The 21,135-nt window shown below is 41.4% G+C and overlaps 2 protein-coding genes across 2 annotated transcripts; one reads left to right on the top strand and one right to left on the bottom strand.

Moving 5' to 3' along the window:
- Window positions 1–2,868: 2,868 nt before the first annotated feature.
- LOC119659128 (SUMO-activating enzyme subunit 1) lies at window positions 2,869–11,957 on the bottom strand. The gene is made up of 3 exons (XM_038067053.1): window positions 11,761–11,957; window positions 11,261–11,704; window positions 2,869–3,451 (listed from the first exon to the last, which is right to left on the bottom strand). The coding sequence occupies exons 1-3, from the start codon at window positions 11,850–11,852 to the stop codon at window positions 2,977–2,979; spliced, it is 1,011 nt and encodes a 336-aa protein (XP_037922981.1). The 5' UTR covers window positions 11,853–11,957; the 3' UTR covers window positions 2,869–2,976.
- A 304-nt stretch (window positions 11,958–12,261) lies between these two features.
- On the top strand, window positions 12,262–21,015 carry LOC119659735 (kinesin-like protein subito). The gene is made up of 5 exons (XM_038067994.1): window positions 12,262–12,792; window positions 19,298–20,312; window positions 20,373–20,550; window positions 20,689–20,742; window positions 20,867–21,015. Exons 1-5 carry the CDS (start codon window positions 12,306–12,308, stop codon window positions 20,975–20,977), a joined length of 1,845 nt encoding a protein of 614 aa, XP_037923922.1. The 5' UTR covers window positions 12,262–12,305; the 3' UTR covers window positions 20,978–21,015.
- Window positions 21,016–21,135: the final 120 nt, after the last annotated feature.

Below are 21,135 nucleotides of genomic sequence, written 5' to 3'. Positions count from 1 at the left end.
GCTATAGTATTTTTCTTGGCGCATGATGCCAACTATTATTTTGATCAGTTCAATGACACCAACAGATCAATGCTATGTATTCTGGATTGAATCGCTCTTCCGCTTTTCGGCGAACATATTAGCGCCGGTTTTTTTTTTTCAAATAACTCGAAATTCGACTCGTGCGATCAAGCAACCAATTGCCATTGTTCAATGAAAGACTACAAACGGTACATCGTTCACGACTTATCAATCACCAACCTCAATTTTATATTATACAACTGTAAGAAAGATACAATCAGTACATAGCACCTACATACCATCTCTAATATAAGTATATTCCGTGTGAAATTTTAACGAGTCTTACATTAGGCGCTGAAGAGCTCGATCCTAAGGCTCGGACTAAACATCGAGATGCAAAAAGATGTCTTCATTTGAATTTGCGCTATAGTCCAAAAAGTCCTATCTGGTATCGGCTCAGCGCCGCTATCAACAAAAAGAACGCTCACTATATATATGAAAGTTAGGTGGCTTCCATTGTTGCCAATAAGCGGAAAAAAGAGCCGGAAAATAAATTTTTGAAAGTTTTTTTCTGATACTGCAAGAAGAAAAAGAAATTTTGTCACAAAACGCCATTAGAAGCAAAACTTTTCGAGTTATAGACAATGACCATCATTAAGAAGACGAAAATTGCATATGGAAAGCAGAACACAAAACTCAGGCTACTACTCAAGAATGAGAGAATTCATCATAGGATGAAATAAAAGGATCTTTCGGAGTATACAGCAGCTGCAGCTGAGATCGACTATTCTATTCTTACACAAAACCTTAAAAACGACTTTTTTCAGTTGCAAGTAGGGTCAACGACTTAATGTAAATAGAAAGGGTATAATGATCCGTCAGACCGGCCATCAGTCATTTTATTAGTATTTATTTTCAGGCCGACTATACTTACCTCCCTTTTCAAATAAAGAACCATTTGGCCAAAGTCTACGACTCGTCCATTGAACTCTTCCACGTCCTCAAGATAAGGAAATAGAAAGGACGGTTGAATTATGAGTGACTGAAAAAATAGGGAGAAGCTATTAACGCTATTAAGAAAAGCTGGTAAGGCAGGGTTTTTCTTATACTGACTCACAGATGCAACCTATATTATTGCTTTGTTCAATGCGTTCCAAGATTATTTTAACCATTATCTTTACAATAGGAGCATTTTGTCGCACTAAAGAAAGATTTGTACAGTGCAACTCCAGGCTTGAGCCTCAAGAAGCTCTACCGACGATATGGGCATAACCACCATGAAGCTTCTGAAATAACCGAGCCTGGAGCCCGAAGAACCCTCGGAGCATGTACTCTCAGAGGGCCATCCCGATTTCCATTGTATCAGATAACCTCCGATGAATTTTCCTGGCAAGAGCCACTTAAGATGAGTCCCATTGCAAACTCGGGTTTGATTGCCTTCTTCGAATACATGAGGACGGCGCTCATTAACGACTTGACTTTGACTTTAAGAAATGGATTGATTTTGTGACGACAATCAGAGTCCCGCTGAGGCAAGCAACAACAGTACCAGTCTATGCTGAGTGCATGATTTAGCATTCATAATGGTGGATGCGAGACCTACCCAAATCTCTATGATCTAAGAAGAACTACGGCACCCGAGTTGTAAACGCAACTGCACGCTTGAGGACCGAAGGTCTCTTGTCCGTTTTGATGTAACCACAACCCCCATGAACCTCTCACTATGGAGTTGCTGCCCCGTCTCCCTCCTCGACACCTCAGAGTACCATTAACTTGGAGCAATGGAATTCCCAGAATGGACAATTTTATGTTGTAAAATTAAAATTTTTTGCGATCACAATTGGGAAGGTTTTACCATAAATAGTTCAGTGTAAACTGCAAGGCCGCGGTAGTGTAATTAAGGTTTAATGACAAAAACTCAGCAAGATAGGAAGCAAAGGCCTTTTGAATCTGCTTAAAGCATACATATATAGTTTGAGCCGACAACTTTAGATCTCCATTGATGATTGTAGTGTGTTCCATTAGCTGAACCGATAATCATTGCGTATAGAATGGTGACCGTTGAAGAGCCGTCTCAGATCTCCAAACTACAATTTTTCAATGTAGATATGTGTCCGGATAGCTGAGTGGTTAGAGCGCAAGGCTATCGTACGGAAGGTCGCGGTTCAAATCTCACTGGTGACAGTGGAATTTGTATCGTGATTTGACGTCGGATACCAGTCGACTCAGCTGTGAATGAGTACCTGAGTCAAATCAGGGTAATAATCTCGGGCGAGCGCAATGCTGACCACATTGCCTCCTAGTGTACCGTTACGGTCTTGAATGAAGTGCTCTAACACACTTCAAGGCCCTGATCCAATATGGATTGTTGCGCCAACGATTATTATTATTATTAAAGAAAGGTCCCCTTTGGAATTTCAGCGATCACCCCCTGCATCCAATCTCATGCTTTCAAACTGATTGCTAGGAACATAATCAAAAGTTCTTCTTTTTTTTTGAAAAAAATAACATGTGATTACAGCACCATCTTTCTCAATAACAATGTAGGCTCCTATCCGTCATCCCAAACAACTGAACATTTAACCGTAATTTGATAGCCCATCCATCCTCGCTACAGTGTCGATAATTCTACAATTTTGAACTAATGCCCACATTAGTTCCAAATTGCAAAATTAGTTCCTTGCGAATGGACAAAAACCATATGGGTTCGATATAAGACAACTTCTGAAATCGCGAAATATGAGAACATAGTGCAGTCACGGGATGTAAGAAGCTCTCACCCATGTTATTCTTAGGTTCCGGCTTAACTTCCACTCTATCGTCGGTGAAAGGATTGGACATTCACGACAAAAATTAAAACAAATTGAATCCATATTTCGTTACTTAAACCTTTATTCAGTAAAATGTCTGCAAGTTTACTTCAACTAGAAGTCTAATATTAAATTTCTTAAAAAAAACCAAAATACATGTACAAAGTTAGTTTCCCTCTATCGACTCAACAAATCCGCAACATGTTTCTGGATCAAAAAGGAAAACATTATGATGTGGTGCTTCCTTCTGTGAAACTGTTTTGATTATTTCCTGTGCCAACTCTCCACCAACCACAGCTGCCGCCGGTGATATTTGAGCAAAAACATGTCCGAAAGCATTGTCTCCAACAATATTTGGAGCGATTTGATCGCGAATTCTCAAAAGGTCTTTCATTGCTTCAGCACGCTTTTTATAGTCAGGGTCACTGTTGAATTCATCGCGATATGCTTGCAATATTCTTAGTATTAAGAAAGCTGGACCAGTGCGTTTGAGTTTTTTTATGAATGCAGGACTCTTAACATCGAAGTCTAATACCGTTTTCAAAGGTGGGAAGCTTAATGTTCGCTTAGCTGTTGTTGTGACAAGCTCCGTTTTGAGTTTTTCGTTCGGTTTCGACACGACTTTATGTTTGAAGACATCTCTGAAATAAAAAAAAAAGAATCGAATTATTTTATTATTTTGAATTTCAGTAAATTTTCAGAATGGTTGGGGTTGTCTCAGAAGGTTTGAAAGCTGCCATTTCTGTTGCTCTGAAATGGTTCGTTGGTGCCAGTGTTCTAAATATCAGGTCTTTCCCGAACGCTAACTGCAACTGAGGCCACTATCTAATAAAGACGCAATACCATTGTGGCAGACTCGAAAATTCGAAGTAAAGAATTTAGTTAGCAACACTATGGACAAATACGGATCAGTATTATCGACACTCTGCAACGACAGTGGTTACTATGAAAAAAGAAATCCCAACGACATCCGAAATAGATGAATATAGACTATGAACATGGACTACTAAACCCCAACTTCACAACTAAGTCCTCAAGTTCAGAATATGACATGGAGAGAGAAGCAATCGGCTTTACAAAACTTCCAAGAAAAAGTCGAAGGGACGCTCTATGCACCAAGAATAGCAGATTGATTGTATGCAAAAATTTCATGATGTAATTTACACGTAGGAACTAGAATTTTTACAAAATATTAAACCACTTTTTGTGCAGATAAAAAATAGCGAAATCATGCGATTTTAAGTTATAATTTTTAAACGCATGCGAAAAATTGAATTTTTAATATTTTCAAAAAGGAATGGAACAGTCCATGATGATCACGGGGGGATACGAACCCAAGCGAAAAGATTGTTTAAACCACGCCAGAGACTCCAGAGCATAGTAGAAATTCTCACTGGTCACAGCAGGCTGAGCCACCACCTGGGGAAGCTAGGAATATCGACAGACAGTCTATATATTGTTCTAGGTGTCCGGTGCTCGTGTTGGGGAGATTACTTAATATCAGATTTGGCATGGATTTGGTTGAAACACTTGCAGATGATGAATATATTAAAATTCCTACCGATTAAATATATATAACGATATTCTATAGTTAATAGGGATGCTCTTCTTTTTCTTCAGCCTTTGTCCCGTTCACAAGCGGGGTCGGCCCGTCGTGATCGGTTTCGCCATTTTACTCTATCGAATGCCTGATCTGGGTGCAATCTCGAGACTTTTAAATCCCCATCCCCGTATCAAGCCACCGTTGTTTCGGCCTGCCTTTCGGTCGTTTACCATCGACTTCGATGTTCAGACCAATCTTCGCAAGTGAATTCTCGTTAGCACGAATTGCATGACCATACCATCGAAGATGCCTCTTTTATAGTTGGCCAACACTCAGAACCGTAGAGGGCGGCAGGATGGACGACATTGCGGTGAATTTTAGATTTGAGACGTTCGTTGATACGTCGATCATAAAGAACACCAGTTGTGGAACACCACTTCATCCAGGTTGCATTAATGCGTGAAGCAATTTCATAACGCACTTCTCCATTGGCTGATAACGTTGACCCGAGGTATTTAAATCGCTCTATTCTGGGCAGGTCAGTGCCGCTGACAGTGATTGTCCCTGTTTCATGGGGATCGGTCGTCAAAAATTCAGTTTTGTTTAGATTCAATCTGAGACCGTGTTGCATGAGGCGATCATTCCATTTTTAGACAAGTTGCTCGAGATCATTTTTGCTATTAGATGCTAGGAAAACATCATCTGCATAAAGCAGTGTATAGGGCGCTGGATATCCCGTGTGGCGGCGTCCATAACAAGAATAAAGAGGAGTGGTGAGAGGGCGCTTCTTTGATGAACACCATCAGAGACACGAAGCGGTTTTGATACACCCGCCGTACTTCGAACTTTACTTTTCGGATTGTGGTAGAGCAATTGAACCCAGCGCACGTGTTCTTCTGGCAATTAGTATTGTCGTAAAACACGGCACACGGTCAAACGCTTTCTCTAGATCAAGAAATGCAATGTAAAGAGAGCGATGCTTCTCATGGTGTTTCTCCATGCGTAACTGCGCCGCGTGTATTGCATCAGTAGTTTTTGTCAAATCCGGCTTAATTCACGGTTACTTCAACAATTTCCCGAACACGGTTGCCAACAATGCATTCAAAATCTTCATGGTATGGGAAAGTAACCGGATCGGACGGTAATTTGAACATTCTGCTGGGCTACCTTTCTTTTTCCATATTGGAACTGTGGTACTTTCTTGCCAGTCAGATGGTGTTCTTTCTTCCTGAATAACCCGATTAAAGAATTCACTGAGCCAGTGTTGGGTCCCAGCTCTTCGCTTTCCAGAGCTCAGATGCGATGTCGTCAGGTTCTGTGACTTTTCCCGATTTCATTCGTTTTATTGCCTCCTCAACTTCAGTTGCGCTGACAGGTGGAACTAGTACAAATGTCGGCAATGATTGTGGAAGTGGAGGATGAGCAAATTCTTCAGTTGAAATCTGCTCGAAGTATTCTCGGCATCTATTCGTTGCGGCTCGACGATTGGTAAGCAAAGTACCGTGTTTGTCATTAACGCAACAGAAGTGTTCGATATCCTGTGTACGTTCGTTACGACTCTTAGCAAGATCTCTCTCGCCATCCCGAGTGTCCAGTTTAATCGTAATCGGTAATCGTGTGGGTGAGATCATTTCTTCTTCCTTCCCACGAAATCGCCACCATTTAATGTGCTGCGGGCCAGTGCGTTTCTCACGCTGTTTTATCGGTGGTTTAATTCGCAGGACGGCAATCAATGGCCGATGTTGAGATGCGATGGTCTCATAGGGAACGACTTTGCAATCAGTGACAGTGGTAAAGTTTTCGCGTCTTATGAGAATATAGTCGATTTGCGTTTTACTTAGAAAGTAAGTTTTAATTTAGAAAGATGGGACAATCGTTTCATGAACCATGTATTCATAACTACAAGGTGGTGGGTGTCCGCAAAATCGATTATACGCTTGCCACCCTCACTGCGTGCTCCGAACCCCATTCCCCCACGGCACCTATTACCGCTTGCCTTTTCACCCACATGACCATTAAGGTCGCCGGCAATGATGATATAGTCGTCAGCAGGCACGTGACCAGTCTTTTCACCGAGAAGTTGCCAGAAGGCATCTTTATCGGCATCAGGTCGACCTGTCTGCGGTGCGTACACGGTAAAGAACTGAATAGTGCGATCAGCTGATATAAGGATGACGTTCATCAGCCGATCAATAAACCGTGCGACTTCTTTAATAATGCATAATCACTAAATTCACATGACAATTGCTGGATTAGACTTTTGTAAGGAGAATAATATTGCAGTGTTAACTCTACCTCCGCACACCAGCCATCGCATGCAGCCTCTCAATAGAGAAATATTTGGGGCTCTCAACCTATTTTGGCCATTCGTTCAAGGCTTGAATGTTGAACCACCCTGGTGTTCCTATTACTATCGACCTCTTAGCTAAACTGGTCGCTGAGCTATTGTTTAAAGGTGCTTCCAGTATTAATATCATCGTTGGATGCAGATCAAATGGCATTTGACATTTATTCAAAAGATGATTTCATGCCGACATTTCTAACTGTACGAGGACGAAGCTGATCAAAAGGGTAGTCCATCGAATACCCAACAAGAAGCTACTCCATCAAATGTCCATTCATCGTATGCCGATCAAGAGCCCGGTCGACCAAATCTCGACCAATTAATTTCAGTTGAAGGCATTCGACCACCGAATCGAGGCGGGAAGCGATGTACAGCTGCACTTCTTACGGATTCGGTGATGCTAGAGTTATTACGAGCAGAGCAAGCCGCTGGAGATAAAAAAAATCAGTCGTTTTCCAATCGTATATGGCTAAAAATCCAAAATATTCCTTAATATTTTTTTCCAAACTACAATAAATACGTACATATTACAGACGTAAATATTATCCTCACGCTAAACAAACAAACATTGTCTATTTCCGAATTCTGTATTCAATATGCATATATATAGATTGAGCATACACCTATTTTTGATTTACTTCGTGCATGAAAGTATACATATGTACATTGAATACCGCTTGTTCAATGTACAAATATATCTATCTGAATTAGGCACTACCCCGAAGCTTCATTTACATATACATATAAACACATACATATGTCTGCGTCGAGCGTCGATGACCATCAATCATTAATATATGATTAAAAAGCTCACTTTGGTGTGGTATTGACGAATTGATATGTATGATGACGTCATACACGTTTTAGAATGCAGGAAATTCACACAAAATGTATTTCACCTTCTATAACTTTGTTAATAGTTGGATTTCCTTCAAATTTACCAAAGTTATCATCATCAACGGCGCAACAACCGGTATCCGATCTAGGCCTGCCTTAATAAGGAACTCCAAAAATCCGGGTTTTGCGCCGAGGTCCACTAATTCGATATCCCTAAAAGCTGTCTGGCGTCGTGACCTACGCCATCGCTCCATCTCAGGCAGGGTCTGCCTCGTCTTCTTTTTCTACCATAGATATTGCCCTTATAGACTTTCTGGGCTGGCAAGATCATTGTCTTGTACAGTAAGAGCTTTGACCCTATGGTAAGACGTTTCAAGCGAGACAATTTTTGTAAGCTGAAATAAGCTCTGTTGGCTGCCAACAACCGTGTGCAGATTTCATCGTCGTAGCTGTTAACGGTTGTGATTTTCGATCCTAGATAGGAGAAATTATCAACGGCCTCAAAGTTGTATTCTCCTATCTTTATTCTTTCCGTTTGACCAGTGCGGTTTGATGTTGCTGGTTGGTTGGTTTTTGTTTCTGACGTTTCCACCATAAATTTTGTGCAGCCCAAGATCTCGCGCCGCCTGCTCGATCTGGACGAAGGCAGTTTGTACGTCTCGGGTCGTTCTTCCCATGATGTCGATATCGTCAGCATAGGCCAGTAGTTGGATGGACTTGAAGAGGATCGTATCCTTTGCATTTACCTCAACATCACGGATCACTTTCCCCAGGCCCAGGTTAAAGAGGACGCATAATAGGGCACCCCCTTGTCGTAGACCGTTGTTAATGTCAAATGGTCTAGAGAGTGATCTTACTGCTTTTATCTGGCCTTGCACATTGGTCAGGTTTAGCCTAGTCAGCCTTCAGTTTTACCGTGGTTATGCTATCGTAGGCAACTTTAAGGTCGATGAATAGATGGTGCAACTGTTGTCCATATTCCAACAGTTTTTCCATCCCTCTCATACGGTTTTACCCTGGCTACGCTATCATAGGCAGCTTTAAAGTCGATGATTCCATATTCCAACAGTTTTTTCATCGCTTGCCGCACAGAGAAAATCTTATCTGTTGCTGATTTGCCTGGAGTGAAGCCTTTTTGGTATGGGCCAATGATGTTCTGGGCGTAGGAGGCTATCCGGTCCAGCAAGATAGAGGAGAATATCTTATAGATGGTAATCAGCAACGTGATACCTCTATAATTGCTGCACTGTGTGATATCTCCCTTTTTATGTATGAGACATGCCAATGCATCGTTGCCAATCGTCAGGCATTGATTCGCTGTCCCATACCTTGAGCACAAGTTGATGAACCACTTGGTGTAACTGGTCGCCTCCATATTTAACTAATCCGACTGTAATTCCATCGGCTCCTGGCGGCTCATGATTTTTAAGCCGATGAATTGCACGGACTGTTTATCCTATACTTGATGGTGGCAGAATTTGTCCGTCTTCAGTTGGCGGGACCTCCAACTCGCCGATGTTCTGGTTGTTCAGTAGCTCATCAAAGTCCCTCAACCCATCGCTCCAACATTCCCATTCTGTCGGAAATCAGATTTCCCTCTTTGTCTCGGCAGGATGAGCATCGAGGTGTGCTGATTTGTTGGTAAAACTTCCCCGCCTGGTGCGGTTGCTCCCTGTACTTTTCTAGTTTACAGACTAGTTGGTTCTCCCAAGCTTTCTTTTTCTGTCTGTGAAGTCGCTTCTTCGCTCGATGGAGTTCGTGATAAGTCTCTGAGCGTGTCCGCGTTCTTTGAGAATGCAACATTACTCGGTATGCAGTATTCTTCCGTTCCGTTGCTAGCTTACATTCCTCGTCAAACCAGCCGTTCTGACTTTTCTTGCGGCTGAGGCCAAGTATCTTTGTGGCCGAATCAATGATAACGTTCTTCAAGTGGTTGTGAAGATCATTTGTTGATGCTTCATCTCCAGGACCTCTGTTGACTGCGGTTATTGCATCTATTTCCATCTTATAGGTGTCGCAGAGGGCTGTGTTGTGGATGGCTTCAGTATTCACTCTCACCTGATTGTCAGAGGCGATAGTAGGTGGTGTCGTAATTCGAGCTCGGAGCAGCATGCCAACCAGATTGTGGTCCGAGTCTATATTTGCCCCCTATATGTTCTGACATTCATTAAGGCTGAGAGGTGGCGGCGTTGAATCAGCACGTGGTCAATTTGGTTGAAAGTGGTCCCGTCTGGAGAGGTCCACGTATGTTTGTGAACCGCTTTCCGCGCAAACCAGGTACTTCCAACACTCATTTCGTGTGATAACTGGATAATGCGCAATCCGTTATCATTGGAATTTATGTATATATGTAAGCAATGGGAGCCGGCGTGAATACGGGCTCCGTCCCTACTTGACTGTTGAAATCTCCAAGTATGATTTTATTATCATACTTGGGACAGGCTTCGAGGCTCCGCTCAACTGCCTCGCAGAAGGTATCCTTCTCCGATTCTGCAGTCTCCTCTGTAGGGGCGTGAACGTTTATCAGGCTTACATTTCTAAACTTGCCTCGCAAACGCAGAGTGCACAGCCTTTCGCTTACATTTTTCAAGCCGATGACAGCAGGTTTATTTTTTTGGTTGACTAAGAAACCTACTCCGAGCACATGGTTTACTGGATGGCCACTATAATATATGGTGTAGTGGCTCTGCTCCAGGAAACCGGTCCCTGTCCATCGCATCTCTTGTAAAGCTGTTACATCAGCCTTATATTGGGACAGGTATCGACTAGCTGCTCAGCAGCATTCGGTTCGTACAGGTTCCATGAGAAAATGCGCAAATAGTGAATCCATTGTCGTTGCCGGGTTCGTCGTTCTAAGGTCCACCCTGTCCGAGGCTCCGTAACATCGATTTTCCGTGTAGGGGTGTCAGCCCTGCCCAACCCCCAACCCGGAGGACCAGTAGGTACATTTTGTTCCGTTTTTAGGAGCGGTAGGCTCGCCTTCATACTTCTCCGTCTGCAGTTTTTCATAAAGAAAGAACTCCCAGCAATCACCACGTGGAGGTGGAGATAGGGTTTGGCAGTAGAGCTGTTGGTGTTAGTTCAGCAGGCGTTTCCCAGGTTTTATGCTCCATCGTGGATACCAATCCACGTTTCGCCCGGAAACCTATACTACCCTTTCACCGCGATTTTAAGACAATAAACCGCCTCTAGAAAATTCACAGGTACAGTAACCATTTCCGTAGAAAGATGAGCGACCTGGCTAGGAAAATAGTGGCCACATCATATTCAAATGGCTTACGCATGAAACCACGAGTAACAAGTACCCATGGAGTAGAAACTATGACTCATTGATTTTTTTTAACAAAAATCTGATCGTATTGACGAGCTAGCTGATTTCGATGCCGCAGCGCAAGTAGAGCTCTTGTACTTTACAATGATTATTCACTTTCCCGGTAATCAATAATCACCTTCCCAAAGTAATTCTAAATAGTTGAGACGAAGCGTCCTTTTTTTCGTTTATGAACACTCTATAGATATCATAAAACAAGTCCTAAATACCATAACGCAGGTCAAGCAATCTGAACCATCGCAACATCCAAGAAGCAGAATTGATTACCAAAGGCTGCTTATCGACATCACTGGCGTCACAGAAAATTTCCTGCCATCCTTTTCACTGAAGTTACCGGTAATAATTATCCCTCTCAACAATTTCGTGATAAGAAAATTAACTTAAAATGTACTCACTCCACAAATTCATGTTCCTGGAGATCCGCAAATGTATATCCAAACATTCCCCAAACATCACCGGCGAAAAATTTGATCCTTTTCTCTCTGCAAATCTCGTTGATTGCCACCAATGAACGTGTCGGCAAACCGGTGACAACGACAACATCAAATTCGCTAAAATAATCGTCACCCACATAGTTTTCCGCAGAAACATTAGCCGACTTCGTATCAGCGCGGATTTCAACCATTGGATTGAGTGCGCGGGCACGCTGCAGGCAAGCCTCAGCACGGTTCGAACCAAGAGCTGTCGTTGGGGCAAGAAACTGCGAGCATCGATCGGCTTCCGACACAACTGCATCATCCAATAAAACCACTGACTTGACGCCCGCCAAAATAATATTTTTTGCTATTTCTGCTCCCAATCCTGAAACGCCGGCAATCAAAATTCGAGCAGCACGTAACCTAGAAAACAAGTGTCGTTTGATTCTATTCAATATAAAATGGGAATACAAGTATACCTCTTCTGAGATTCAAGCCCCCACAGGCGAATTTGTCTATCGTACAACTCAGCTTCATGTTCAGTTAATTCAGGATCGCTCAGTCCAACCATCTTAAAGTATTCTCACTACCACTTTGCTACGAGGAACACAAACAACTATGCGAATTCGAAAAATGCACTCGCAGGCGTTCCTGCTCTTCTTCTTTTCTTCCAAAAGAAATAGAGCTTCTAACAAAGCCTCAGCATAAGATGTTCTTCGTTTGATTTCAAATTTGTATGGCAATTTTCAAATAGTACCAAGTTTTAGGGAAATTTGCAATATTGTCTCGCATTATGCATAGCTTAAATCTACCAGACTTCATTATTTTTTTTCAAATAAATGAAAAACTTTCAACATGCACAGCTCTAGTCAACTTTTTAATAATTATGTCGATTGCCGGAAGGCGATTTATGGTAACCCCAATCGGAATTTTATGACAATTATCAGTACCGGCCATTTGAATTTGAAGTTTTCCTTTAATTGCGGTTTAGTTAAGTATTTCTTAACGCCTCGTATTTGTTAGTATGTCCTCCGCCCCAATAAGATCATTCATTCAGGCGCGAGATCCAAGTGTCGACCGAAGATTTCGACCAAGACCAATGCGGCGTGTTAACTTAATAAAACTGATTAGTGAAGATGAAGAGGAAAACGACAGTTGGAGTGATACAGAAAGTGAACATGGAAGTGAAACAACTGAATCAATTAGCACTAGCAGCAATAGTACTCAAACTGACGGTGCTCTAGTTTATCTACGACTGCGTCCAACCACAGATGGGGTAGTATCAAGCTCATATACGACCGATAAGAATGTTTTCATTACAAGGAACAGCTCTGACAGAGTTGGCAAGAATTTAACCGAGAAACATTTCACCTTCTCCGATATTATCAGTAGTTCTGTGCCCCAGGCGAGTGTATACGATACTTGCATCCGAAAGTCCATTGAAACTGAGGAGAATCTAACAATACTTACGTACGGTACATCAGGATCAGGAAAAACATACACCCAAATTGGTAAATCCCGTTATTACTGTTATATTTGGAATTGTTTTTTTTTTCATTTTACGATATCTTTTCTACTTTAAAGAATTTTTCCTATTTTATATAAGATGAATAAATGACTCGATCTTACCCCAGATCACTGGAAGGTCGTTTGCCCCATCTAAATAATTGAAATACTTCCAAATGGGAGGGATTTAGCCCTCACATATAAGATGTGTTTCGATCTATGTACGTATCGTATTGTCAGGTCTGCCGAGAGAAGAACGAAAGAGGGGAAATGCCCCGGGCCAAAGCTTCATCGGGGGTTCTACATGAAAATTTCAATGATTTCAACGCGGGCTCGGTTTTTTTCGCGTAATTTTCACCCTTATTTTTCTCTCTATAACCCTGCATATTATGGTGACTATTGATGAGTAATATCTTCCTTAATATAGAAAAACATGCTGACGCAGTGCTGCTTTGATTATGCATTGATTAAAAACGCAGTCAAAGAAAAATATCTATACAGTCTAAGCCGCCCTTTGTAAGGGTTTTGATTTCGTTGAACACTACCTAATTTCTCTTAGTTGTATTGGGTTCCAAAAGTTTTAAATGAAATGCTAAGATCTAGTAGTATATACCTTATCAACCGAATCTACAGATGTCGTGCTTTCTTCTCCTTTTCCTTTATTGCTTCAACACTATCAATTACTCATCATCATGATCAAGTCCACCAATTCATTATCCCTAAAAGGTGTGCTGCCGAATTAGCCTCACCCCTACGGAATAAGTGACCCGCCCACCGAAAACTATTGAGCCACAAAAAAAAATTCAGGCGATGACGGCTTTACGGTTTCTTACCACGGCAGAGGCCAATCGTCAGACGCTGCCTCACCTCTGCCGTGGGAGCAGCGTGACTGAAGCGGCTCGAAGATGTAGCGTGCTCCTTTATATAATTCGCAGAACACAACATCACTACGAATTATATTGAGAGAATCCGCCAATTCTATTGACCAAAGCTTGGCCAGAGCTGAAAATATTTTTTTGATGAAGGACAAAGATGAGGCAGCGCGTGATGATTTGCCTCTGCCCTGGTAAGAGACCGTAAAGTCGTCATCGCCTGATATTTTTTTAAAGTTTGGGTGCTAAGCCATAAACGAAAGGTCCGGGGACCGAAAAAAGAGGGAGGAAGTTGCTTCCTTTTTGGTCCGGTGCGACATCAAGTTGATGCGGACTTAGGACCCCACGATTTTCAAAAAACTATTGAGCCAGATTTTATTCACAACCAAAGGATGAAGGCAGATCCCTGGTTGTTTTTCCCATAATGTGAATATCGTCAACATAGACCGGTAGTTGGGTGAACTTGAAGAGGATAATGCATCTCGCATTTACATTAGTATCACGGATCACTTTCTTCAGGATCAGGTTAAACAGGATGCATGATATACCATCCCCTTGTCTTAGACCGTTGCGTTGATGGTAAATGGTCTCGAGAGTGGTGCTGCTGTTTTTATCTGACTTCGCACATTGGTCAAGACGGCCTAGTCAGTCTTATCGATTTCGTCATGTCGAATTTTCTCATGTCTGGATAGTTTTACCCTAGTTATGATGTAATAGACGACCTTGAAGTCAAGGAAAAGAGATTGCAACTGATGGCTATATTCCAACAGTTTTTTCATCGCTTGCCGCAGAGAAAAAATCTAAACTGTTGCTGTTTGCTTGGAGTGAAGCCTCTTTGGGAAGGGCCAATGACTTTCTAGACGTAGAAGCTCTCCAGCTTAGCAAGATAGCGGAGAATATCTTATAGATTATACTAAGCTACATGATATCTCCATAATTTCTGCACTAAAGAGATAATATCTCGCTGCCAGTCGTCAGGCATTGATTCGATGCCCCAAACCTTGAGCATCAGTAAATGAACTGCTTGCTATAGTTGGTCGCCTCCACATTTTACCATCTTATGATTTTTAAGCCGATGAATTGAACGGACTGTTTCTTCAATGCTTGGTGATGGCAGCATTTGTCCGTCTGCAGTTGGGGGGACCTCCAACTCGCCCATATTTTGTTTGTTGAGCAGTTCAACAAAGTAATTCAAATGAGTCGGGAATCAGATTTCCCTCTGCGCCTGGTCCTGTTGCGCCCTATACTTCTCGAGTTCACAGACCGGTTGATTCTCCCAACCTCCCTTTTTCTGTCTGCGAAGTCACTTCTCCACTCGACGGAGTTGGTAATAAGTCTCTTAGCTTCCGTACGTTCTTTGGGAATTGCAACATTGCCCGATGTGCAACATTTTTTTGTTCTGTTGCTAACTTGCATTCATCGTCGAACCAGTCGTTTCAATTTTTCTCGCGATCGAGTATGTTTGTGACCATATCAATAGTAATATTCTTCAGTTGGTTGTGAATATCATTTGTCGACGCTTCATCTCCAGGATCTCTTCTAAATGGGGTTATTGCAGCATCTATTTCCCTCTTATAGGTGTTATGGAGCACTTTGTTATAGATGGTTTCAGTATTCGGTCTCATCAGTTTCTCAGAGGCTACAATCCTCCGGGGTTGTAATTCGAACCCGAAGCATTATGCAAACGGGATATTGATCCGAGTTAATATTGTCGCCCGCATATGTTCTGACACTCCTCAAGACCGATAGCTGTCCGCATTCAATCCACACGTTTGTTTTTGGGCCGCTTTCCGCGCAAACCAGACACTAACAACAACCATCTCGGGTGATGCTGCTAATTGGATATTCCGCAATCCTTTACCATTGGTGTTTCTATACAAGCTATGAGAGCCAAAGTATCGCCTGCTTACGGGCTCTATCCCTACTCGACTGTTAAAATCTTCAAGTATGGTTTTAATATAATACCTGGGACAGGCTTCGAGGGTTCGATCTACTGCCTCGTAGAAGGTACCCTTCTCCAATTCTGTAGTCTGCTTTGTGGGGGCATGATCGTTAATGAGGCTAATATTTCGAAATTTGCCTCGTAAACGTAGAGTACATGGCCGAACACTAATGTTTTTGAAAACGATAACAGCAGGTTTCAGTTATTGGCTGACTAGATTTACGAATTTACGAGCACATGGTTTGCTTGATGGCACCTATAATATATAGTGTAATTGCTCTTCTCCAGCAGATCGGTCTTTGTCAAACGCATCTCATGTAATGCAAGTACGGTTAACTGAAAATCCCTTGAAAATCCCCAAATCGTTGATCCGTTTTCTTTGCCGGACCCAACGTCTTAGAATCCGCCCAGGCCGACGATCCTTGCCTAACTTTGGTTTTCCGTGTAAGGTGACAACCTCACCCTCAACATTTTTAGACGCGGAGGACTGGTCCCCATCGTTCTCCGGCTGCAGTTTTTCAATAAGAAAGAACTACCAAGATCACCACGTGGAGATAGGGTTTGGTAGTAAAGCTATTAAGGTTTTTCCCAGATTTTTTACTCCATCGGGAGTATGGATCAATGTTTCACTCTTGGACCTATACTACCCTTTGACCGCCATCAATTATCCTTCGAATTGCAGAAAGCACGTAAATAACCCTTCAACATATACATTCAAAACGGGCGTTACTTTATTCGATATTTTAGCAATAAATTTTCCAATCCTTCGACAAGATTTTAGTTGTCTACAAAATAAGAACGTAGAACATCGAAACTGCTATAAATAGCTTCGTGGAGAGGCCGAAGTCAAGTCCACTTTTAGTCCGCTCAATGCTTGGCCGAGAAGTTCCGTCTTATTTATTTTAGGGTACTGTAATACTGTAAAATTATAGTTCCGTAGTCTTAGAAACTGATAATCTCATACACCTAATTTTGAGCGAAGAATAAGTTGAAGTTTCTTGCGGAAACTGGCGCTTCGTATAAAGGTTTTGTCTTCACTTTATGTGAGAAAATTTCTATGCATATTTTTCCATTCGTATATAGCTAAAAACCCAAAATATTCCTTTTTTCAAACTACAAGGTATACGTATATATTACAGACGTATTACAACGCGGCGAGACCATAAACTGCATTGCCTGTCAAAATATCTTTATATGGCTTTGTAGGGAGCAATACACAATTGAGCGGCACTACGCGACGCGACATTCAGCCAAGATGCGCGAAGCGGCCAAGTTGCCTGGTACAGCATATTTTGCAGTGTCGTATTTCATTTCTATATCATGAACTCAGTTAACTGCTACGATTTTTCAGTTTTGGTTTATATCCACCTGTTAAAATGTCAAAATATTCACTTGTCTGCAGTTGGCTGGCGCAATATAGGGATGCCGTGTCAAAACACATACTACCTATTCTGATACCTGCTTAGTATATTATTTTTTTCAGCAGCCGTCTGGAAATACACCCCTTAATTTCACACTAGATTAATAAAACAATAGTAAAGGCTATTAATGTGGAGTATTATACTGTCCAGTTTGGTGGACGTCCTACTATTATTATTATGTGGTTGTTTCCGCCCTTTGATTTGGTGTAGCGCGTCAAATCCACCTGCTTGCCATTATACCCGAACTTCTGAAAACGCTCGCTGCTCTATTGTTCTGTGTCAAGTGCTCTTCGGAAAAATATTTTATTGGCAGGATTTCCGTACAAGTGGAGGTAGAATGTCTGCAAAAATTGCAGCGATGAATAGCTCTGTGGGGAGACCGTTAAGCTCACGCGCAAGCGTTGAGCGCACTGATGATCAAACCATGTTTTCTATTTAGAGGAACAGTCGGTATCCGCATATCAGGATGACTAGTCATTTTGTTCACAATAGGCAGAACTTCGCCGAATGTGATGCAGTTAATCACAGTGGTGAAATGTTTCTTCCACTTTTTCAGCTGCTCGTCATCATGAATGAGGAGTCGACCGCAAATGTTCCTCACAGGACCATCGAAAAGTTTGCGACCACATGCAAGTTCTACTATTACTATATTAACACAGTTATAATATGTGTAAATTGTCTTTCCCGAAAATTTTCTGCACCCTAGAATACCTTAAAGTGTGTCCGGATAGCTGAGTGGTTAGAGGACAAGGCTATCGTACGGAAGGTCGCGGTTCAAATCTCACTGGTGGCAGTGGGATTTGTATCGTGATTTGACGTCGGATACCAGTCGACCCAGCTGTGAATGAGTACCTTACTCAAATCAGGGTAATAATCTTGGCCGAGAGCAATGCTGACCACATTGCCTCCTACAGAATACTGTTGTGTACCGTTACGGTCTTGAATGAAGTGTTCTAACACACTTCAAGGCCCTGATCCAATATGGATTGTTGCGCCAACGATTATTATTATTATTAGAATACCATATTAACATACATAGGGTTCCTTATTAAGGCAGGCCTAGACCGGATACCGGTTGTTGCGCCGTTGATGATGATGAAATTTAATAGAAATAGAACTACTGAGCACTCAAATGCCAAATATGCTTAAATCCACAAAACCTTTTGCACCTGAATCGCCGAGCTTCCGGTTTCCGCTTGTTTCTTTTTGATTTATGGCGTTACAACACGATAACTGCTCGTATCTTACCAAAGTCTTCGCCTCCACTTAATCCTCGAGTGACCGCGTTCTGCAGTAGCGGGAACGTTCATAACTCGCGTTCTCCAGCTCTTCTCTTGTCCTTCTACTTTGTCTTTAAATAAATAGCCGGAAATTTTCCTACGGTTCAGCCGCGTTACATGACCTTCCCAACGGGGTTTTCAAATTTGGATTTGGATGGTGGCTTCCGGCTCGTCTTATAAAAGATATTCCTGTATCTGGTCCATCATCGGCCATTCTCCCAGGCGAGATTTGTATCGTAACTGGATGTCGGGTACCAATCGACTCGCTGTGAACGAGTAAGTACCTAAGTCAAATCGGGGCAATAATCTCGGGCGAACACATTTTTTATCACTGACTTTGTCTCCTACTGTACTATCACGGTCCTGAATGAAGTGCTCTAACATACTTCGAGGTCTGGATCTAACTGGATTGTTGCGCCAAAGATAATTATTACACATCAACGTTGTGTTTCCACTATGTTTCAAATATTTATATACTTCACCAAGAAAATCTGGTTAATCGTTTATTTACAATGTCCTCTTGGCATTTGCCGACTATATTTCTTGCGGAAGGCTCTAGCTTCGTTTTGATAGTGTTTGACAGCAGTTTATAGCCACAAGAAGAAACACAGTTATTAATTTTTTAACTCTATTTTGGCGCATTTCCCTGAATAGAAACAGTGCCGCTACTACTCTTTGTAATTTTAATAATGAATATTTGTAACCTTGTGCAATACCAACCTCCGGGATGTCAAAGTAATTCTACTTAGATTAATGTCTATGAATGCATGTGATATACGCATATGATATACAACGGCGTCGCCATTATCCACCACAAAAAGGGATTAAGAAAGTATTCAACTATCTAAGACAAAACAAAAGATACCCTCGTACATGTGATACTATTTTATTTATTCTTATGTTTGGAAAAATTCCAGTTATATATTGGGAATTGGTCATGAATTTAAACAAGATCCTCACTCGACATCTAACTGATATTTCACAATAATTTTTAGGTAATACTGAGAATCCTGGACTTATTCCGCGTGCCCTAGAGCACATCTTCACATTCTACGGAAGCCAAGTACAAGATTATCCTTGCGTTAGTATTGTTAACGCTGCAATCAACTTTTTAAACGTTAACGAAATAGAAGACCATGTTAAGCTGAGAAGAAAAGTGCTAGTCGCCACTAACACGGAACGCTGCAATCATGAGCGGCTGAAAGATCTTGTATTGAGTGAACATGGGTTTGAGTCAAACGATTCGGAGGAGAAGAGGGTATTTGTTTGGGTTTCATTCGCTGAAATTTATAACGAAATGGTTTACGACCTCCTAAATCCGTCCTACGAGCAACAGCTTTCAAAGAAAAAGGGTTTAACAATTGTTTCAAATAAAGGACAAGTGTTCATAAAGAATCTCACATCGATTTGCGTTCGGAATAGTTTTGAAGCTCAGTTGCTGCTTCGTGCTGGAACCCAACGAATCACTTTTGGCTCCACCGCAGTTAATAATCATTCTAGCCGTTCACACTTTGTATTTTTCATTGACGTTATCACAGTTTCGCCTCCCGATGTCGTTGAATTTCATTCTTATAAATTTTGTGATCTGGCTGGTTCAGAGCGCCTACATAAAACCCAAAACGTTGGCAATCGCTTGAAAGAAGCTCAACGCATCAATACGTCACTTTTAGTCCTTGGACGTTGCTTGGATGCTGTATATCATAATCAGCAAAAGAAAAATGCTGACGTCGTGCCTTATCGCGAATCAAAACTCACAACACTCCTACAGGCACCACTAGTTGGAAAAGAGAAAATGACTATGATAGTCAACATCAATCCGTTAGATGAATACTTTGAAGAAAATTTGAATGTCCTCAGTTTTGCTTCGATTGCAAAAAATATTATATTCAAGCAAAAACCTAAAAAGCTCGTGAAGCGATCGCGATATTCTTGGCTGGCGTGCAACGTGCCATTAAACCAATCACTAAGCACAAATGAGAATACCGAATATTTGCGAGAAGAGATCAAGATGTAAGTGATTTTATTTAAAAGTTTTACCTCAAATATAAATTGAATTGTTCTGCCTTTCAGACTTAATAATGAAGTTGAAAATCTGACTAACGAAGTGGCGAGATTAGAACGGGAACTAACTACACAAGAAATGAGTCTAAGAAAGGAATTGATTAGCGGGAATGAAGCAATAGTTCAGCGTATCGAGGAGAATTGGAGAAGACGTTTAGATCAACAAAAGAATTATTATGAAGGAAGAGTAAGTTTCATGTCAGATATAAGTGCATTCCACATTCAATTCCTAGAAGGGAAGGATTCTGAGCTTATGTCGAAGAGCTTAGAAATCTTACTTTATTATCTGTCATATGTCTCTGTATTGTTCACTTAATATTTCCAGATCCAAATACTGCAAGATCAACTTAAAAATCAAAGGAATTTCTACGAAGAGAAGGTAACTGTTATAACTAATCGAGTCAGTGCATTTGAAATAATTTGTCCAACTGTATATTCAGGCTTTCATTTTCGATTTCTATATATTTTTTTAACATCACTAAATGCCTTGGAAAAAATTGCAGATACGTACACAACAGCTCCATAACAAAAGCAACGGTAGCCCAAAGGATGGTTCAATATATGTTACAGATTCAGGGAGTGATGCGGATGCCGATGATTCTGATCTCAATTAAGACCTGAGCACAACGATTTCAATAAAAATGAAAGTAATTTTAAGACGATAATTTATTTAAATAAAGGTCGGTTTAGAAAAAATGTTCAAAGCATTCTTTATTCCCTCCATTGAAGCTGAAAACAAAATAATAATAACATAAACAATAAAACTGCCTTG

The sequence above is a fragment of the Hermetia illucens genome, chromosome 6 (genome assembly GCF_905115235.1).
Source record: "Hermetia illucens chromosome 6, iHerIll2.2.curated.20191125, whole genome shotgun sequence".
NCBI lineage: Eukaryota > Metazoa > Arthropoda > Insecta > Diptera > Stratiomyidae > Hermetia > Hermetia illucens.
This window is presented reverse-complemented; position numbering and strand designations above follow the sequence as displayed.